Source organism: Buteo buteo, chromosome 24 (genome assembly GCF_964188355.1).
Source record: "Buteo buteo chromosome 24, bButBut1.hap1.1, whole genome shotgun sequence".
NCBI lineage: Eukaryota > Metazoa > Chordata > Aves > Accipitriformes > Accipitridae > Buteo > Buteo buteo.
In genome coordinates this window covers 1,798,251-1,814,625 of record NC_134194.1, presented here as the reverse complement: position 1 = coordinate 1,814,625, position 16,375 = coordinate 1,798,251, and the positions used below count along the sequence as shown (strand labels likewise).

The 16,375-nt window shown below is 46.9% G+C and overlaps 1 protein-coding gene across 2 annotated transcripts; it reads right to left on the bottom strand.

The window, feature by feature from the left end:
- Positions 1-671: 671 nt before the first annotated feature.
- Positions 672-15,878, bottom strand: SPRY4 (sprouty RTK signaling antagonist 4). 2 transcript variants are annotated; one of them, XM_075056244.1, is made up of 2 exons: positions 15,683-15,878; positions 672-5,129 (listed from the first exon to the last, which is right to left on the bottom strand). In XM_075056244.1, the coding sequence occupies exon 2, from the start codon at positions 5,081-5,083 to the stop codon at positions 4,184-4,186; it is 900 nt and encodes a 299-aa protein (XP_074912345.1). In that variant the 5' UTR covers positions 5,084-5,129; positions 15,683-15,878; the 3' UTR covers positions 672-4,183. The 2 variants fall into 2 exon arrangements, with proteins under 2 accessions (XP_074912345.1, XP_074912344.1); XM_075056243.1 differs by lacking the exon at positions 15,683-15,878 and adding an exon at positions 10,215-10,564.
- Between the last annotated feature and the right edge of the window lie 497 nt (positions 15,879-16,375).

Below are 16,375 nucleotides of genomic sequence, written 5' to 3'. Positions count from 1 at the left end.
GGGGATGCGCAGCCCCGCAGAGCACCGCGCCGGCAGCCGAAATGTGTGCAAACACGATAAAGACTGGAGCTCCCCTCCTGTCCTGGAGACTCGTAAATTATGAAAATGACACCTGCCTGAGGCCACGTATTTATTGTGTTATTAACGCTGGGGCGGGCGCAAGAGAAGGCGGCGGGAGGGGAGAGCCCTCCTGGCCTTCTCCTCTGGCCTCCGTCCCCGTCTCGAGCGGTCCGTCCCTCCTCTCCCCGTCAGTACGGTTGCGGCGTTTGAGCAGACCCCATCTCTAACCGCTCGGGGTACAAAAAGTGCCGGCTCTGCTCCTAGAAATGAGAAGCACGACAGCAGGGAGTGGGTCTGAAATGTCAAGGGAAGCTCTGTGGGATGTGCCGGTCAGAAAAATCCCTCTGTGCGGTGGGTACCACTGAGCTTGAGTTTTGTTTTTTTAATCTCTATCCCAATGTATTGAGTTATCCCACCTGGGCTCTCGACTCCCGATATGTGTAGTTATCAAATAACTGATTTGGGGCTATTCTCTGCTTGTATTTTTAGAATAATTGCTATAAACATTCTTTGGGATTTTTTTTTTATAAAAACCACAACAGCCTTTTATATATTTAACAATATATATTTTTATATATATATATAATTTCTAGATCAGTACATTCATCAGTACTTGTTTTTCTTCACAAACAGAAGAACTCTTACAATAGTAGACTTTCTAAAATAAATACTATTAAAATAGAGCTTCAAAATAAATATTCTATACAAAGAAAACCTTCTGTGGTAACTTTTCAGGGTGTGTATGTGGTGGGGTGGTAACAGGAGAAGGGGGAAACCTTTATCAGCGTGTCCGAGCGTGGAGGGGAGGGGGAATACCCAGTGCTGCGAAATGGCAAAGGCTTGTCCGGGTGGGAAAGCCGGTGCGCGGGGAGCAACAGCATGAATTTAGTAGCTTCTCCTTGTACCCGGCGGGCACTGGGACAGAGGGTGCGGTGATGGTTTATTTGTCTCTTGAGGCCACTCTGCTGAGGGACGCAGCGTGGCATTGCCAGCGTGCCGTGAAGTCACCCCTTCTTGCTTTCTGGGTCTTTCCTTCCGCGTGCGGGCAGAGGACAAAACCCGGCAACGAACAGCAATTAGCAGTTCAGGGCGGTAAAGCCGAAGCGCCTCGCCATCCTCCTCCTCCTCCGGAGCCGCTGTGCGGTGCCACGGCTCCTGTCCCGGGGCAACCTGCCCTCCCCTCCCCTCCTGCCTTCGTGGTCCCAGCCCACCGCACCGGCACGGCCGGCGAGCGAACGTCGCGCCCGAGGTTTGTGCTAATTAGCGGCCGTTCCTCAGTTTGCGAGGGGGGGACCCGACCCGCAGGGAGGACGGCCGGAGCTGCCGCCTCCATCCGTGCCCTCGCCAGGGCTGAGGTTCCGCGGCACCGTGCCCGCGGTATGTCTCGGGGGTGGCAGGAGACCCAAGTACCTTAGAAGGGGATGGGGGAATGGAGGCGTTGGGATGGGGGAAGAGAGGGGAATAAAGACGTTATCGACCGGAGACGTACCCTCCGCCAGCCCCCCGGCACAGCACGGCCGGCGGAGCCCCCGCTTCGGCTGAGCCCGAACTTTTCCGAGCGCTCTGCAAAGAGCTCAGCACTTTCTTGCCGTGCCTTGGACCGGGAGCTGATGGAGCAGAGTCCGGCCACTGTGCCGGGAGGGCGAGGAGGAGAGGAGGGTCCCTCTGCTACATTTACCACTGCTCTAACACATCCACTAATGCTTTACAGTCTTCCAGCATGGGATCGGCTTACACCATAGCAGGACTTATATATTAAAAGAAACCAACAGAGAAATAGTTTACAACTATGTACAATGAAAGTAAATCCATACGGGATTGCTGGGTGTATATACATGAGTGTAGATTGGCACAGTGGCGACCACTCCAGCGTTGTATTTGCTTGCAAGGACCATGCATCTAAGCCATGGGCTTTGCTATTGCAGATTTTCAGCTCAGGTCCCCCAGGAACAGCCAGGGACAGAGGGTCAAGAAGGCAAAACAACCACAGGTGGTGGCCATTTGGATACGTATAGTCCCAATAGAGGAGGGCAGCAGGTAAACACCTCTCCTGCTGCGTTTTCTAGCCTGTTTGTATCTTAGGAAAATGATTTCTCTTATTAAATACAAGACCTTATACATTCGACTAACAGTTCAGCTAGTTTGAGGTTGGTTTTCCTTTTATCTTTTCCCCTCCAATTTGTGCAAGATAATAAATACAGCTCTGGATCCCCACCTGCTTCCTTCTTTCTGGTGTCCCCATATGGTCAAAACGAGGATAAACCATAGGAATTGATATCTGGTGACAGATGTAGTATCCCTTTTTCTATAATTTATCATATACAAGCTAGCAAATGTTATAAATATAGAAAGTAATTTGTTTTTTTCTTTTAAATTCCTCATTCAATAAATATCTACAATTAAGCTTAACTAAACCCCAAGTCATCCAGGTTAAATGAATTCTGAAAACAAAAGACACCAGAAGTCCCATCAGTATGCTCCTGCCAACCCCTACGCAGCAACTGTATTGCAACCAAGCAAATGGGATTCCTGGAAATGCTACATGAGCTCTGCCTATTGCTTATCTAATTAGAGATGACATTTCACTGTCACTGCTGTGCATTTACTGAGGAAATCTCCTCTAATTAGAAAAAAAAAAAATCTAGATCTGTTTTCTGCATGCAACAAGTACCTACCTACTTATTAGTGTTGCATGTTTGGACAAAGATTTTCTTTAGCACCTTGTAGTTGTCAAGAGAAAGGGCTTACTGCATCTTAAGGGACTGCAGAACTGGCCCTAGGATGAGTGCACGGACAAAGCCGATGATATTCGCTCACTGAAAACCATGGGTACATTCTTTAAATATGCTCTCTTCCCTCCCCTGGCTTTCCCTAGTGTTTGTTAACACTAAAATAGACATTAAAGGCATTCTCTACATTTAAAAAGACACACTTTTGTACAGAGGAGGCAAAAGTTGAACAGCAGCAATAGAGATGGGGGAATGGGCTGTACTTCAAGCAAACGCCATTCATCCCCAAGACATAAAAAATTAAAAATCTTAGTATTTAATGAGCAAAGAGCTTGTTCCAGGAGAGGAGGTACTGGATTGATATCCCTATAAAAATACACCTATGTGTATTGTACACTTAGGTTTTTGTGACTTCTTAACAGAGCTTAAGAGGTTTAGAGAAACAAACACTGAACGTCTTTGCTTTGTGGCATGAGTTAAGATCCCCTTTGCTCCAGCACTGGGGCAGCAAGCATGTGTGTTGGGGAAACGGGGTTTGACCAACATCCTTCTGGAGCAGGTTTGTACTGTTGATGTAAAATTAATATTCCATTGAGTAGAATGTGATGCTACGGATCAGCTTATAGGCAGAATGACACGATGCTGATGCAACTGCCTGAACACATCCTGCTGCTATTCTTCCCAGGGAGGGAGCAACCCTGCTACCATCTTGCTTTAAAAAGAGGCTCCAAATCAATGTAGCCAGGTGGGTTCAAAGAAAGCAATATGCCTAAATGTTAAGAGAACCCTAAACAAATGAACTGTATCTTTACTTCTGGTTCAAAACCTTTGAGGGACACAGAAAGCTTTTGGGAAACACGTACTTTGTGTGCAACTGGCCCTTCTAACAGTGTGCAGGTGGGGAAGGAGGGCGGAGGGAGTTAACCCGTCACCTTCAACCGGCTGCTGGTAGTAAATCAGAGTTTGGAAGGAAAGCGAAAACAAGATGCCCACCCTGAATACGAATCCAACGCAGCTTTTCGCAGCTGGGAATGGGTATTGCTTGTGCGGCCGTGCCTGCCAAGCGAGCAGTTAATGGTTCTTGTGGTGTGCAGGCATGGTGAGCAGCCGTCCATCCGAACCAGGAGTTTTTAAGCAGCTGTACTTCATGACATACCTAGGTTTTCAGCCTTCACTCTACATTATTAAGATTCCTCCTTTGGCCCCGTCTATGTAAATTCTGACCAATTCCAAAACCCTGAATAACCCAAAGCGCTTCAGTTTGTGGAAATAGTTGCTTCTGCTTTCTCCGAAGGCAAAAGGCTAACGTTATCCTCAGAACACAGGTTATTAAAAAGAGCCAACGCCACCCCCTCTCCGTGGAGCATCCTCCCACTCCCTGTCCTCCCAAACTATCAAAAGGGCTTTTCTGGCCTGCTTGCTTTGCTCTCCGGCAATGCCTTGCAAATGACACTGTTTGTGTTTTTGCATCTGCAACCGGGCCGGCTCACTTGGTCGTAGCATCTCTGGGACAGCTTGACGCAGCCGGTGGCTGGCAGGTAGCAGAGCAAGCAAGGGAGCACCAGGGAGAGGGCACTCATGAAGGACCAGCGGGCACAGCAGTTTGAGTGGGAGCAGGAGCAGGGGTGGTCGGCACACGTGCCCTCGTCGTCCTCGTTGGTGCAGTGGTAGAAGACGCCCTTGACGAGACACATGCAGGTGGAGTAGTTGACCAGGTTCTGCGCCGAGCAGAGGCACTCTTGGTTGCACACCCAGCACGAAGGCAGAGTCCGGGGCAGCGCGCACTCCTTACACTTGCATTTCCCGCAGGCTTCGCACAGGAGAAAGTGCTTGTCCAGCTCCTGAGACGTGGGTCCCTTCAGGTCCAGGGGCTTGCAGTTAATCACCTTGGGCTGAATGCGAACCGCTCTGGGGGAGGACTGCTCCGCCACGGGCACTGGGGCCATGTGGTCCAAGAGCCTTTGGTCGGAAGATGTGCTGCTGCTGCTGCTGATGGAGCTGGGGCGCCCGCTGAACGAAATCCAGGGGTGGGTGACGTCCTGCTCGCAGCGCTGGAGGTGCTGGTTGGTCAAGACCGGTTCATGGGGGCCTCGGGGATGCTTCTGGGCCGCCAGCTGGGAAGCGGTGGGGTTGTCGGTGTAATCGTTCTCTATGTGGGTCGTCTTCATTTGGTCGATCGGCAGGATGGTGAGCGGGTGCTGCAGCCGCCCATAGGGGATCCGACTGTCCAGCAAGGGCTGGACCATCACAGAGTTGGGGACAACGGTGATGTTGTGGGGAATCCGGGGCTCCATTGATAAAGTAGTCTGATTAACGGTGAAAAAGGTGCTCTTAAGTATCCTGGGGGAAGGAAAGGAGAAAGAAAGGGGGCAGGGGAGAGAAAGAGCGCATTGTTATTGAGTTACCCTGCAACCGCAGCCCAAACAGGAGTCTTTGCTGACGCTGGTTATTATGCAGAAGGTCTTACAAGGTAAACTTGTGTCCAAGGGAGTCAGAGCACTTCCCCTGGTATAAAGGGCATCACTCCTCCTTTGCTACTGTTTTCCTCTCCCTAACCTTGGCCATATATAGCTCCTCCAGTCCTGGGAGGGCTACCATTACTGCAGGCTCCTGAAGTGCCCGTTCATCATTTTTACTGACGGAAAGCACATCTTAGAGTTACCGGTGCATATTCACATGTATTTTTGTCAGCAAACTGCCTGCAATGACTTACCTAAGGTTGTTTTTTTTCTTCCCCAATTGACCCTGATCCCCCCCCCCCCCCAAAATCCTGATGCAAAACTGTGGCTCGCAGGAGCGCTGGCCTGGTACAAAGATGCTTCGGAGTGCGGGGCTGAGCACTTGTCCTTGCTAACCCAGAATCTGCCTGTGGGAGGGTGGCTTGGCTTCAGCGGGGCAGTGTCCCGTCTCCATCGGGAGCCGTGGGTTTCAAAGGCTGCTTTCAGCCCTCCTGCGGGAGGTGGAAGTTCTTGCTCAGCAGCTCATCTGGTTGCAAACCAGGGTGGGAGCGGACAGGTACAGCTCATGGGGAGAGCACGCACACGGGTCGGACCGCATATGTCACCTCGGGCAGGTAATTAGGCACTCCAAAACGCTAAGTGGACTAATATTTAGTTTAAGTGCTGTTTACTAGCTATACTAGCTAAGCCGCCTATTGCCGCAGTTTCTAATTTCATTGAAAGAGTGCAATTTATCCTGGAGTCGATCCAAAGATTCAGCAGCGGCGTAGGACAAGAAACCACAGGAAGTAACTAAACTTAAATCAAAGAACGGAAACGACTTGGTTCAAATTTAGAAAGTGCACATTGTTTTCTAGTAGATGTGCCATTTCCTCACGGGGTGACCTTTATTCATAAATAATATAATGTTGGAGATCAGTTTAAAGAAGTGGTGAGTAAAGCTTCAGAGCAAGTTGCAGGAGGGGAAAAGCTTCTGGTATCAAGAAAAAGGAAATGGTGAACAGCTTAAGGCATTGCCAGTTGTCTGTGTTCAGACAAACAAATTAACCGTTTCCAACAGCGTGAAAAATTTTAATATTACAGCAGTCCGAAAGAAAAGTCAGGAGAAAACTGCATCCAGCTACAACCAAGGCACACAGCAGAAGCGTTTGTGTGTGAGAGGGTAAATGTATGCCCTTCTGCAAGAGCACATCCCCCCTAAATTTAACACAACGCTACAAAAATTGGAGCATGAACTAATTATGCATTTTAGGAAGGAGAAAGGGAAGTGCATTTTTACCCACTGAAAAATGTTACTGGAGTCCACAATTATTTTTGTAAATCGTTGCTTTGATAGATCACTTGGCATTGGAGGGGTTGAAAATCTGCCCGGTTTCCCAAGATCAATAGGAAAGAGGGCTGACGCCGGGGGCCAGAGCGGCAACGCGTGGTCAGTACGGCACATGCCGCCTCTGTACGCTGGCACCGCGTCCTGCCTGCCAGGCTCCTTTTGTCCGCTGTGCAAGACAAGTAGGAAAAAGTGCTTTATCTAGCAGTGCTTATGATTATTGTAATGCAGTCCTTATGCTGCTTCTCTTCACTAGTTAAAATTCTCTGCTGGGTCTTAGCCATTCATTTGAAGCTTTTTTATTTCATTATTCATAGCTCATTGACATCCTGACGTGAGAGACAAGAGAGTTTTTAAAGCATCTATTCCTATTTACTGTATATAAAAAAATAAAAAGAAGCAATGATTCTGACAACTATGGGGCATGCAGAGGAAAAAAAATTGATTTTCTTCTGTATGTCAGAATCCAGTCTCACGGTATAAAAAGTACTTGCTGCAAGTCAGAGTTTAGCAAAATAGTCAGTTCTCTATCGGCTAGGTGTTCTGTTTGCAGGAAGACTTTGATTTCACAGGTTGTTTTTTTGTTTTTTTTAAGGAGAGAGATGCAGCTGTTTTGGCTGCCAAGAGTAAGTGCAGCAGAGCTGGTATTAGATGGAAGGTAGCTGGAGGAAATGGTGGCACGCTGAACGATGGTACAAGGCTACCTGTCTGCTCCTGCATGTCACTGGCAGCATTGCCTTGCCATCGTTTTTAAATAACCTCTAGCACGGGGCTCTGCGTTCTGGCCTGAACTCAGTTTGGAGAACTCAGTTCAGAACTGGAGTTCGGTCCATTCACAGCAGGATTAGGCTGGACCCATGGAGTGTTATTTATTTTAAGGCGAGCCGTGTGCCAGCACGCGTGTGCAGGAGAGCTGTTTAGCCCTTAGGCAGCATCCGCCGCCTCTGTCAATGCAGCGAGGCTGATCTGATGTTGATTTTCCCCGATAAGGCAGCTCTGAGCCAGGCTGGCACACTGAGGGCGTTCTGCATCGCTGGCAGCACCGCACTGGGAGCCCCTTGCCCCGGCAAGCGGGAGGGCAGCCCCCCCCGGGAAGAGGAGCAGCACACAGGAGTTGGCAGTTAGGCTTTATATTAACTCTGTAGTTGCACTGTCTGCAATGGTCCAGAACCGGCGATGACATCACATGGAATTTATGTCATCAGATTAATCTGAGGAAGGATTATAGCCACAGGCGCTCCTAAAACACGCAAACTCCTGATACACAGACACGGCCATATGCAGGCAGACATTAAAGATGGCTTAACTGAGATAATGCTAATCAGGATTTCAGAGTTAATTATCACAGAAAGAAGATGGACCCTGGACTAAACACCACACTTTAGGATAGTTGATGTTGAAAATTATTCATCACCTTTTTTCATTATAATACTGTTCCAAACTGTCTTCCTAACAGGCAAATTATTTCTGCAGAGCAAGGGGAATGGAAGCCCTGACATGGCAAACTCAAAGACCCTGCAGATATTTGGGCAAAGGATCTACTTGGATGAAACCTCTGGAGTGACGACAGCCAATTAAGACCCAGCTCTCCTAATTCCCAGACCCCTGCTCTGGACACCAAGTCTCTCTTGCTGAAGATCACCTTTACAACACCAGAGATACACACCCTACCTCTTTTTGGTGCTAGTGCCACACGTGGTCCTTCAACCTGTGCCCTGCCTTCTCACTCCTGAGCAGGGGGTTTCCACAGTTAACTGCTCTCACCTTTCAAGCTACACTTAAGAGACAGAAATTTCTGATATTTATGGAATTTTCCAAGGACCGTGACTACATTGACACTGCTGGTCTTGTTGCCAGAAGTTTCAGCAGTGCAGTAAGATTGCTGCTGACAGATCCAGGTCAAACATCTCAAGTGTGGAACTAGAGAGTGAGCTGGGTGGTGTTCATTCTGCAAGGAGGCTCTCCTCCATTGGGATCTGCCCAGAGGACAATGATGATGATGATATTTTATGGTGTGGTTGCTTCAGGTTTTTTTTGTCTGTGTGCTTCCACTGGCATGTGCCTTGGGCACATCTTTCCCTGAGCTGTTTCTGCTTTAAGCTTTATGTCTGCATCCCATGAAAAGAAAGATTTCAGCAAAGGGTACTAGATAGCTGTGTACGTACACAGCACTCCATCTCTCTTGGTAAAGAAGAGGAATCCAGTCAACTTCTCAGGTTAGGGACTTGCGCTGGATCAGAAGCAAATCGAGAAGCCAGACTGCTCCTGTGAAGTCTTGCAGGCTGAGGTGTGCCTGCCTGGGTACGTGCGTGGATCCTGCTGACTTCCCTGGAAGATCCTCTAAGACATCATAACTTGACCTTTTTTGGTTGATGTGTTCCCCAGAGGGGAAAAAATGCAGCTGCTACCAGTCTGAAACTGTTCCAGGATGACTGGAACAATACAAGCAAGTCATCGTTTGAAATGCAGTCAATTTGCAGGCAGATATAAGACCTCGTGATTGTTTACAGGAGTATCTGGTAAGACGTCCTCTCAGCAGCAGGAAAGCTCATTCCCACTCCAGAAGCAGCACACCATGCCCTTCTGCAGCTCCCCACCAGGAACCCATCATGCATGCAGGGTGCTTGTCAGCAAGGACAACATTGCCTTGAGCAGCAACGTTGGCATCTTGTCATCTCCAGCTTCTGTCCCAGCTACATCCCCAATGGAAATTAATGTTTGCGGTGACCTGGCAGGACTTAAGACCTTGAAAAAGGACAAGAGCTGAAGGGGTGGAACCTTGGGGCTCTTGCATTGGCTCTGAAGGCCTGTGCAGGTGAGCAAGGTGGGGTTCAGAGTGGTCAACTGTGTCTCGTAGTTGCTGGTGTTGGCTCAGATGCTGAGGTGACCTAATTCAGCATACGGCACGTGGAACTGGCCACTGCGTGTCTGAAGCAGCCCTGGGTAGAAGTGGTGACAAACGTGAGCCACTTCGGTTGGGAGGGAAGGCAAGAAAGAATAGGCTGAGTTGTCCATCTCCCCCTTTCTTTACCCCGCTTGAACTAGAGTATGGGAAGCTGCCTGTGACAGCCACCCCAGCTAACCAAGAAGGGGACGGTTACTAGAGATGAGCTGCAAGTGTCAAATCCCTTGAGAAAGAACATTTCTCTCGTAGGACTCATCTGCTGTGAGAAGGAAGGACTGAAGTTTGTGATGCCGGTGTTGTGAACAGAGCTTCTCTTTCTGGCAAGGGCAGCCGGGTACTGCTTGCAGATATTGAATTAATTGCTCAAATTGAACAGATTTAATAGAACAAGATGTGTCATTTAAAGAAAACTGTAAATAAAAAAAAGAAAAATAGAAGAGAGAAAGTAGAAAAGGAGATTTAAGATACTTAAGCAGCACACTTTGCAAAAGCTATGAAACTTTATGCAGTTCCTTTGTCGTCCACTGCACTAATCCAGCCTGACTCTAAATTGCATTTTAATTGAGAAAAAATGCCATACAGCATACTTGTAAACAAAATTAGTTAATCTTTGATCATCAGTAATTACAGACATATTATAGCTTTAGCGTAGGCACAAATTCACTGGTTGCAATTGTACATGCAATTTTCTGAAAGTAGACAACAGGAAGAAAAATTCATGAGTATGTTCTTACATTGGGATTTTTTCCTTCTTTAGAGGCAGGTGAAACAATGAAGTTCTTTTCAAAGCAGATGCGTCAACAAACTCCCATGTAGAGAAAATGTCTCTTCCCCCATGCCATCCAGGGACTGTATGGTTGCTCACCACATACAATTTTCAAGTCAAAATGTACTTCCTTCCAAGGGAGTAAAATTGGATTCAGAAGTCAAGTTCATAAACGTGCTGCAGTGCTTGTTTCAACTCTTCATCAAGACATTGCCAATTTAAAATTACTATTGTACTACATAATTACAAGTCCTGAAGTTGTAGGAAACCAACTGTTATTTTAAAGTGTTTGGTATTATTTCAGACTCAAATGTTTTGTCAGATTCTTTAGTCATATGAAATTAAAACAAAGGTGATCTTATTTTTTTTTAATAGGATTTTGGACTTGCCTACATCATTCTACAGAAAGCTACATCCTTGTAGGCAATTCTGTGAGAAAGCCGTATAAACCCCCGGGAAAGCTCATTCTCATTAATGTCTTCAGAACGTTTTTTTGAAGCATAAGGTTCTAGTATCTTTATTTTCAAAGTGGAGTTGGATAACTTGTCTTCCAGTTACTGAAAAACAAAATGGATCTTGACTTAAATATCTAACAAGTGCAGAAATATATATAATGTTTATACCTGTCTCGGTTACTGATTAGTTAATAATAAGTACTTTCTCATATGTTTAACACATTCTAGATGTATGCAGTAACAAAAGAGTAAAGAGAATAAGGGACATATGTCCAGAATCAGGTCCTGTGTGGAAGCAATCCTACAAAACCCGGCCCTGGGAAGTGCTGGTGTGACTCTGACACATCCCCAGTGCCCACAGTCCCCGGGAAGTCAATGTGAAAATGGGCTCCCATGACCCACCTCCTGTCCACCCAGCACCAGGTACAAGGTATCACAGTTTTGCCCAGCCCACTTCTGAAAGATGCAGAAAATTTCAACAAGCAGATGCTGATGTGCAAACGACTGAACTCAGTCTCAAATGTCATAGGAAAGAAAAGCCCCAAACACGGTGCCTGGAGTGTGTTTGCTAATAGAGAGACCACCAGTATGATCCGAGAAGTCACGTAGTCGCCGTCAACTCTTTCTATCCTTTGTAAGCTGCAAGTACCAGATTTGGGATCACTTTACCTCATTCTAATGAGTTATGCCTTAATTACACCTCCTGAGCAGCCTGTCCCTTCTGTTGTGCCTGAACGGCACCAGTGTCAGGGAAGAGCCATTTGCCTCGGCAAACCGAGCCTTCTCCTGGGATTACTGGCGCTGGACTGTCCTGTGCACGTTCTGTAACGTTGCCGGTGCCCCTCTCCCGAGCCTGGACCTGCGCCCTGGAACGCCGGGAAGCTGCTGAACACGCAGGCGGTGTAGTGCTGCCCATTGCTGTGACAGTGGTGGCCAGCTCTAGGACATCTGTAATGGTTATAATGGTACTAGGTGGGATGGAGAGTAATGGTGTGGAAAGGGCTGCCTTCTGCCTCCTTACCATAAGCAGAGTAAAGCAAACTTGGGTTTTCTATAAGAATTTTCAATCACAGGTTTCCAAGAATTTTCCGAATATTGAAGCATCACAAGCTTTTGTGAAGAAAGGATAGAGAAACTACCAGCGAGATGAAAGGCCAAGCCCCGGCTGATGCCCGTGGGAGCCGTGCACTGGGGCTGCGGTAAGGCCTGAACTCGCCTGGAGTTCTGCTGTGGGGCAGTGACGGTGGGGGACGGAGCAGAGAGCTCTGAATCTTGTCACCTAACAGCTGAATCACACCTCCTCTTGCTTACTGTGATACTAGACCCGTTATTATCCATGCAAAAGCTGAATTACGGTCTCTGAAAGAGATGTGACAATCACCTAATTAAGATTAGCATTCAGGTAGTAATAGGTGCAGTAAACGTACTGCGGAAATTTGCTTATTTTCTTTGCTATATGGGACACGTAAATTGCTGAAACAATAGGGCAACAGGAAGAAAACAAAAAAAGCGATAGAATCTTTACAGATAAGTCTGAATACAAAGAAATTATCATAACTGAAAACAATATACTTTGGGGCAGTATACTGTCAAGGGCAGGCACATATTTCAAGGCCTGTGCAAGTCAACACCATTCAGAATCTATGGTAACCAGTGCAAAATTCCTCTGATTTATCACTGCTTTTGGAACAATCATAACTACTCTTCCCTCCTGCGGTGGTTTGGTTACACAGTCTAGAAAACCTTATCTAGAAAGCGTTGATCACAGCTTCATCCTGTGCTTTGGGGATGGGCACAAGCCCTGCCTCGCTGGCTCCAGTGGCGCTGGTGGCCAGGACTCACCAGCAAGTTACAGCTCCTCCCTACAGCCCTTTGGGAAAGAGGGAAATGCCCAGGACATACCCTGAAAACAAAGCCAGGGTATCTGGTACAAGAGCTATCCTTGCTATCAAAAAATACTTGCAAAGGGAAGATCTATAGGGCTTTACAGAGGATACAGACCAAGCGGGGCAGGCGTGGTGGGGCTGGGACCTGGGGAGGAACGTGGGAGCGAGCAGGGTGCTGCCGGAGGGGCTCGCTTCCACCAGAGCGAACGAGAGGGATCAATGAAGGACTCGCTTCCCCGAGTCCCCAGGGAGGAGAGGCTGGCGATAAGGCAACAAATTCTGCCATTGCCTTTGTTTGGAATTAAGGACATCCTCTTGTCCAGACCTCCCAGCAGTGACGAGGGACGTGGTGCTGCTGCTGGAAGTCAAAAGGTTCAATAAAAGCTTTTAATGAGAGAAGACTATACTTGAAGTTAAAGGAGACCTTTCAGTACGCACATGTTTTTAATGTGTGATTAAGAATAATATACAGTGTTGGAGTTCATTAAGACTGAGTTAGGCTGACTGAATTTTGAGTCAAGCTGTAAATGTTCTAAAAAAGAAAAAAAAAAGCTCTTTTCCAAAGTGTGTATTAATATTAACAAAATATTGATATTAATTCTTTTTGTTTCCCTCCTTAGTAGCCTTATCTATCTAAGGACAGCTAGAATTTTCTCTACGAGTAATAGGGACAAAAAAAAATTAGAAAGCTTATTAGGGAAACCTGCCATTTTCAAAACGAGACACTAAATTCTTGCCAGAGCGTGGAAATTCAGAAGCTGGGAAATGAGACCTGTAGACTTCCAAGAAGCTGTCTCTGTCCAGCTCTGTCTGTTCCTATGGTGCGAGTGAATAAAGCACATTTTGGCCCACTAACATTCAGATCTCTAGGGACTCCAATTTCTTAGTCAAGGCTTTTTATTGGATAGGAACATTTATTTTAAGGCCAGAAAACTAAGCTCAGATATGATCTATTAAGCTCATGGTACTAAATGATAACCATATTAGAAGGATTTTATACTTCCTTAAGGAAATACATTGTATTGCATTTAAAAAGAATAAAACCCAAACAATACTTGTGCAACTGTTTGCCTATAAAAAGGCAGTTTTAAGTACTGGGCTGAATTTGGAAAATTGTATAGCAATATGATTAATGATTTTTTTTGCTTTTATGGTTAATATTTGGAAAACTATCAGAACCGTGAATTAATTATTGCTGTAGTGTTGCAAGGGTTGTGAATTTTATTTCACTGAAGTCTGATAACAGGATTTTTTAGGGGGGGGGGGGCTTGCTTTTTGAGATGTTGCATTTCCCAGTATGATTTGGGAATTAGTCATGATTCTGTGAAAACAGCTTTTGTTTTGCTGTTTCAGGAGGAGAACAAATAATTTCTCCCCTGCGCATACCTCACAGAGAATTTCAAAAGGACTGCAGCATTCAGAAATAGTCCTCTAATTTTATAATACCAATATAGAGTCCCTTCTAGCAACAGACAACACAGTAGCCCATGGAAAACGGCACATTTATCAATGAGACATCCCCAGTGGGGTTCCAATAACTGAGAACAACCCCTCCTCCTGCTATCATTCATTTTTATATGGAGAAGGGGGAAGCTAGTCATCAGGATCATTGTGATTCCATGCACAAATTGTAGCTTTATTCTTTAACCCAAAATAAAGAGAGAGGGGGGAAGCCTTAATATTGGGAAAGCTGGGTTTCTCTTTACCTAATTAAACAGCAATTCCTGAGCTGTTTTTTGACATACTGTACCCTTAGCATGGTATGGAAGAAAGGCAGCAGCTGACGAAGTTTTAAAGAATCTAGAACGTGCCTTTTCTACTCCAGTTAATTCAAGGATGCTTTTCCTTTTCTCTTTCTTTCTCTCCTTTACCCTTCAAGGAAAAACTTGGGGCTATAAAAGATTTAAATCAAGAAATCAGACCCCTGGTCACTTGAAGAAAAAGAGTGAAGCCTTTTCCTTCTGTGATTAATGCTGATATTCATTTGCACTGCCATTTCCAAGGTCTGCATTTCCAGTCCTGCTTTCCTCTAAGACCTTTGTGCCTTTTACATGCCCCTTTCTGTTTTTTCCATTCCCCTTCTGATAATGAATTTTCAGAACATGTCGTCTCTAGGCTTGTCTTTCTCCTGTGACGCCAGGACTGGTACCAGAAAATAAAATCCTGGCTTATCTTTGCTACGCACTTGGTAGAGAAGAGCAGCCAAGACAGGTTTTTCCTCCATATATAATATATTTCATATACCTTTATGAAATGATTCTAGGTACACATTTTATTACTTATGTAGCCTTTAAAATATATAATCCATCCAGATTTAAAACTGAAGCAACCAAGTATACAGCAAGACAGGGAACAGAACAGTGATGGAATAAGGCACTGAGGCCAAAAAAAAAAAAAAAGCAGTTGTATGAAATAAAATGCTGAAGAGCAAAGGTCATGCAGGAATGATCTGACACACCAGTGGCTGATCTCTAAAGTGTCCTATTATGGAGACAGCTCAGAACTATTTGACACTAACAAGACATAGGGCTGTGGAAAAGACAGGAAATGCGTATAATCAGTTTTCATATTCCAAAGCAAGAAATATCCAATTCTTATTTGTCAGCCCAGGTGTCCATATGTTTCTGCTCCTTTCTGGGGGGAGGAAGAAGGGATGAAGGAGAAGACATCCCAACAACAGAAAGAAGAGCCTTATTTTGCTGTAAAAGCCCTGCAAACAAACCCGACGCAAGTATGGTGAAACCTGCCTGCCATATACGTACACCAAATGCAGATGTTGATGGAAGAACACAGAAAAGAGGTATAAATAAGAAGCACAGGAACACAAATGCAAATTCTGCAAGAAACAGGATATTTCTTCAGAATGCAAAGTCTCCTTTAGGTTGTGAAGCACCAGGCAGCTATCCACTATATGTAATTACAGATAATTGCTGTTAGAAAAGTCATAGTCAGAAATATGGTTATGATCGGTGATCTTTAAGGGACTAGACGAATGCATCTAGACAGAGCACAAGATTTTCCCTCGGGAAGCAGGCTTTATTTTTCCTAGTTAAAAATATTTAGCATTTGCTCGCAGACGCAGATCTCGCACTTACTTTAAGTAATTCAGCTAAGACCATCTCTCCATAGGCGAGTTAATCCTAAATCCGAGACGGACGAGGGGGGCCGGACCTGGGAAAATCCTGGCAGGAGCCGCTGGAGCTGCGGGAAGGGACCTGCGAGCGCGGCGCTGTCAGCGGCCGCCGCGATGCTGCAACCGCCGCTGCCTGGGAAAATGGCTATTTTATGAATGGGAGGGCAGCAGCTCCCTCTGCGCATGCGCGGCCTCCCGACTCTATGAATGGGTGGGCACCGGGGCGCCACCGCGCATGCTCGGCTGCCTTTTATGAATGGGGGGCTGGAGAGGAGCGTGTTGCGAGTTGCGGAGGACGGATACGGCTCGCGCTTCCCCCCCCCCCCCCCCCCCCCCTTCCCTCCCCTTCTTCTTTTTTTTTTTTTTTTTTTTTTATGAATGGAGGGCAGGCGGCAGCTGCGCATGTACCGCGCCCCCCGCCCGGGGCTGGAGGTAACGGCGGGGGAAGCGGGGGCGGGGGGCTCCGCGCTCCCGGCCGCCTGGGGCGGGGGGGGGATGAAGGGGGGGCACCTCCGAGCCCCCTCCTCCCCTCCGGGCCCTGCGGGGTCGCCCTGCCCCGGCCGCCCCTCGCCCCGGCCCCTCCGTTAGCGGCGAGCAGCCGTGAGGATGCCCCGGTCTCTCGGCAGCCCCCCCACCCCAGCCGGCGGTGCAGCCC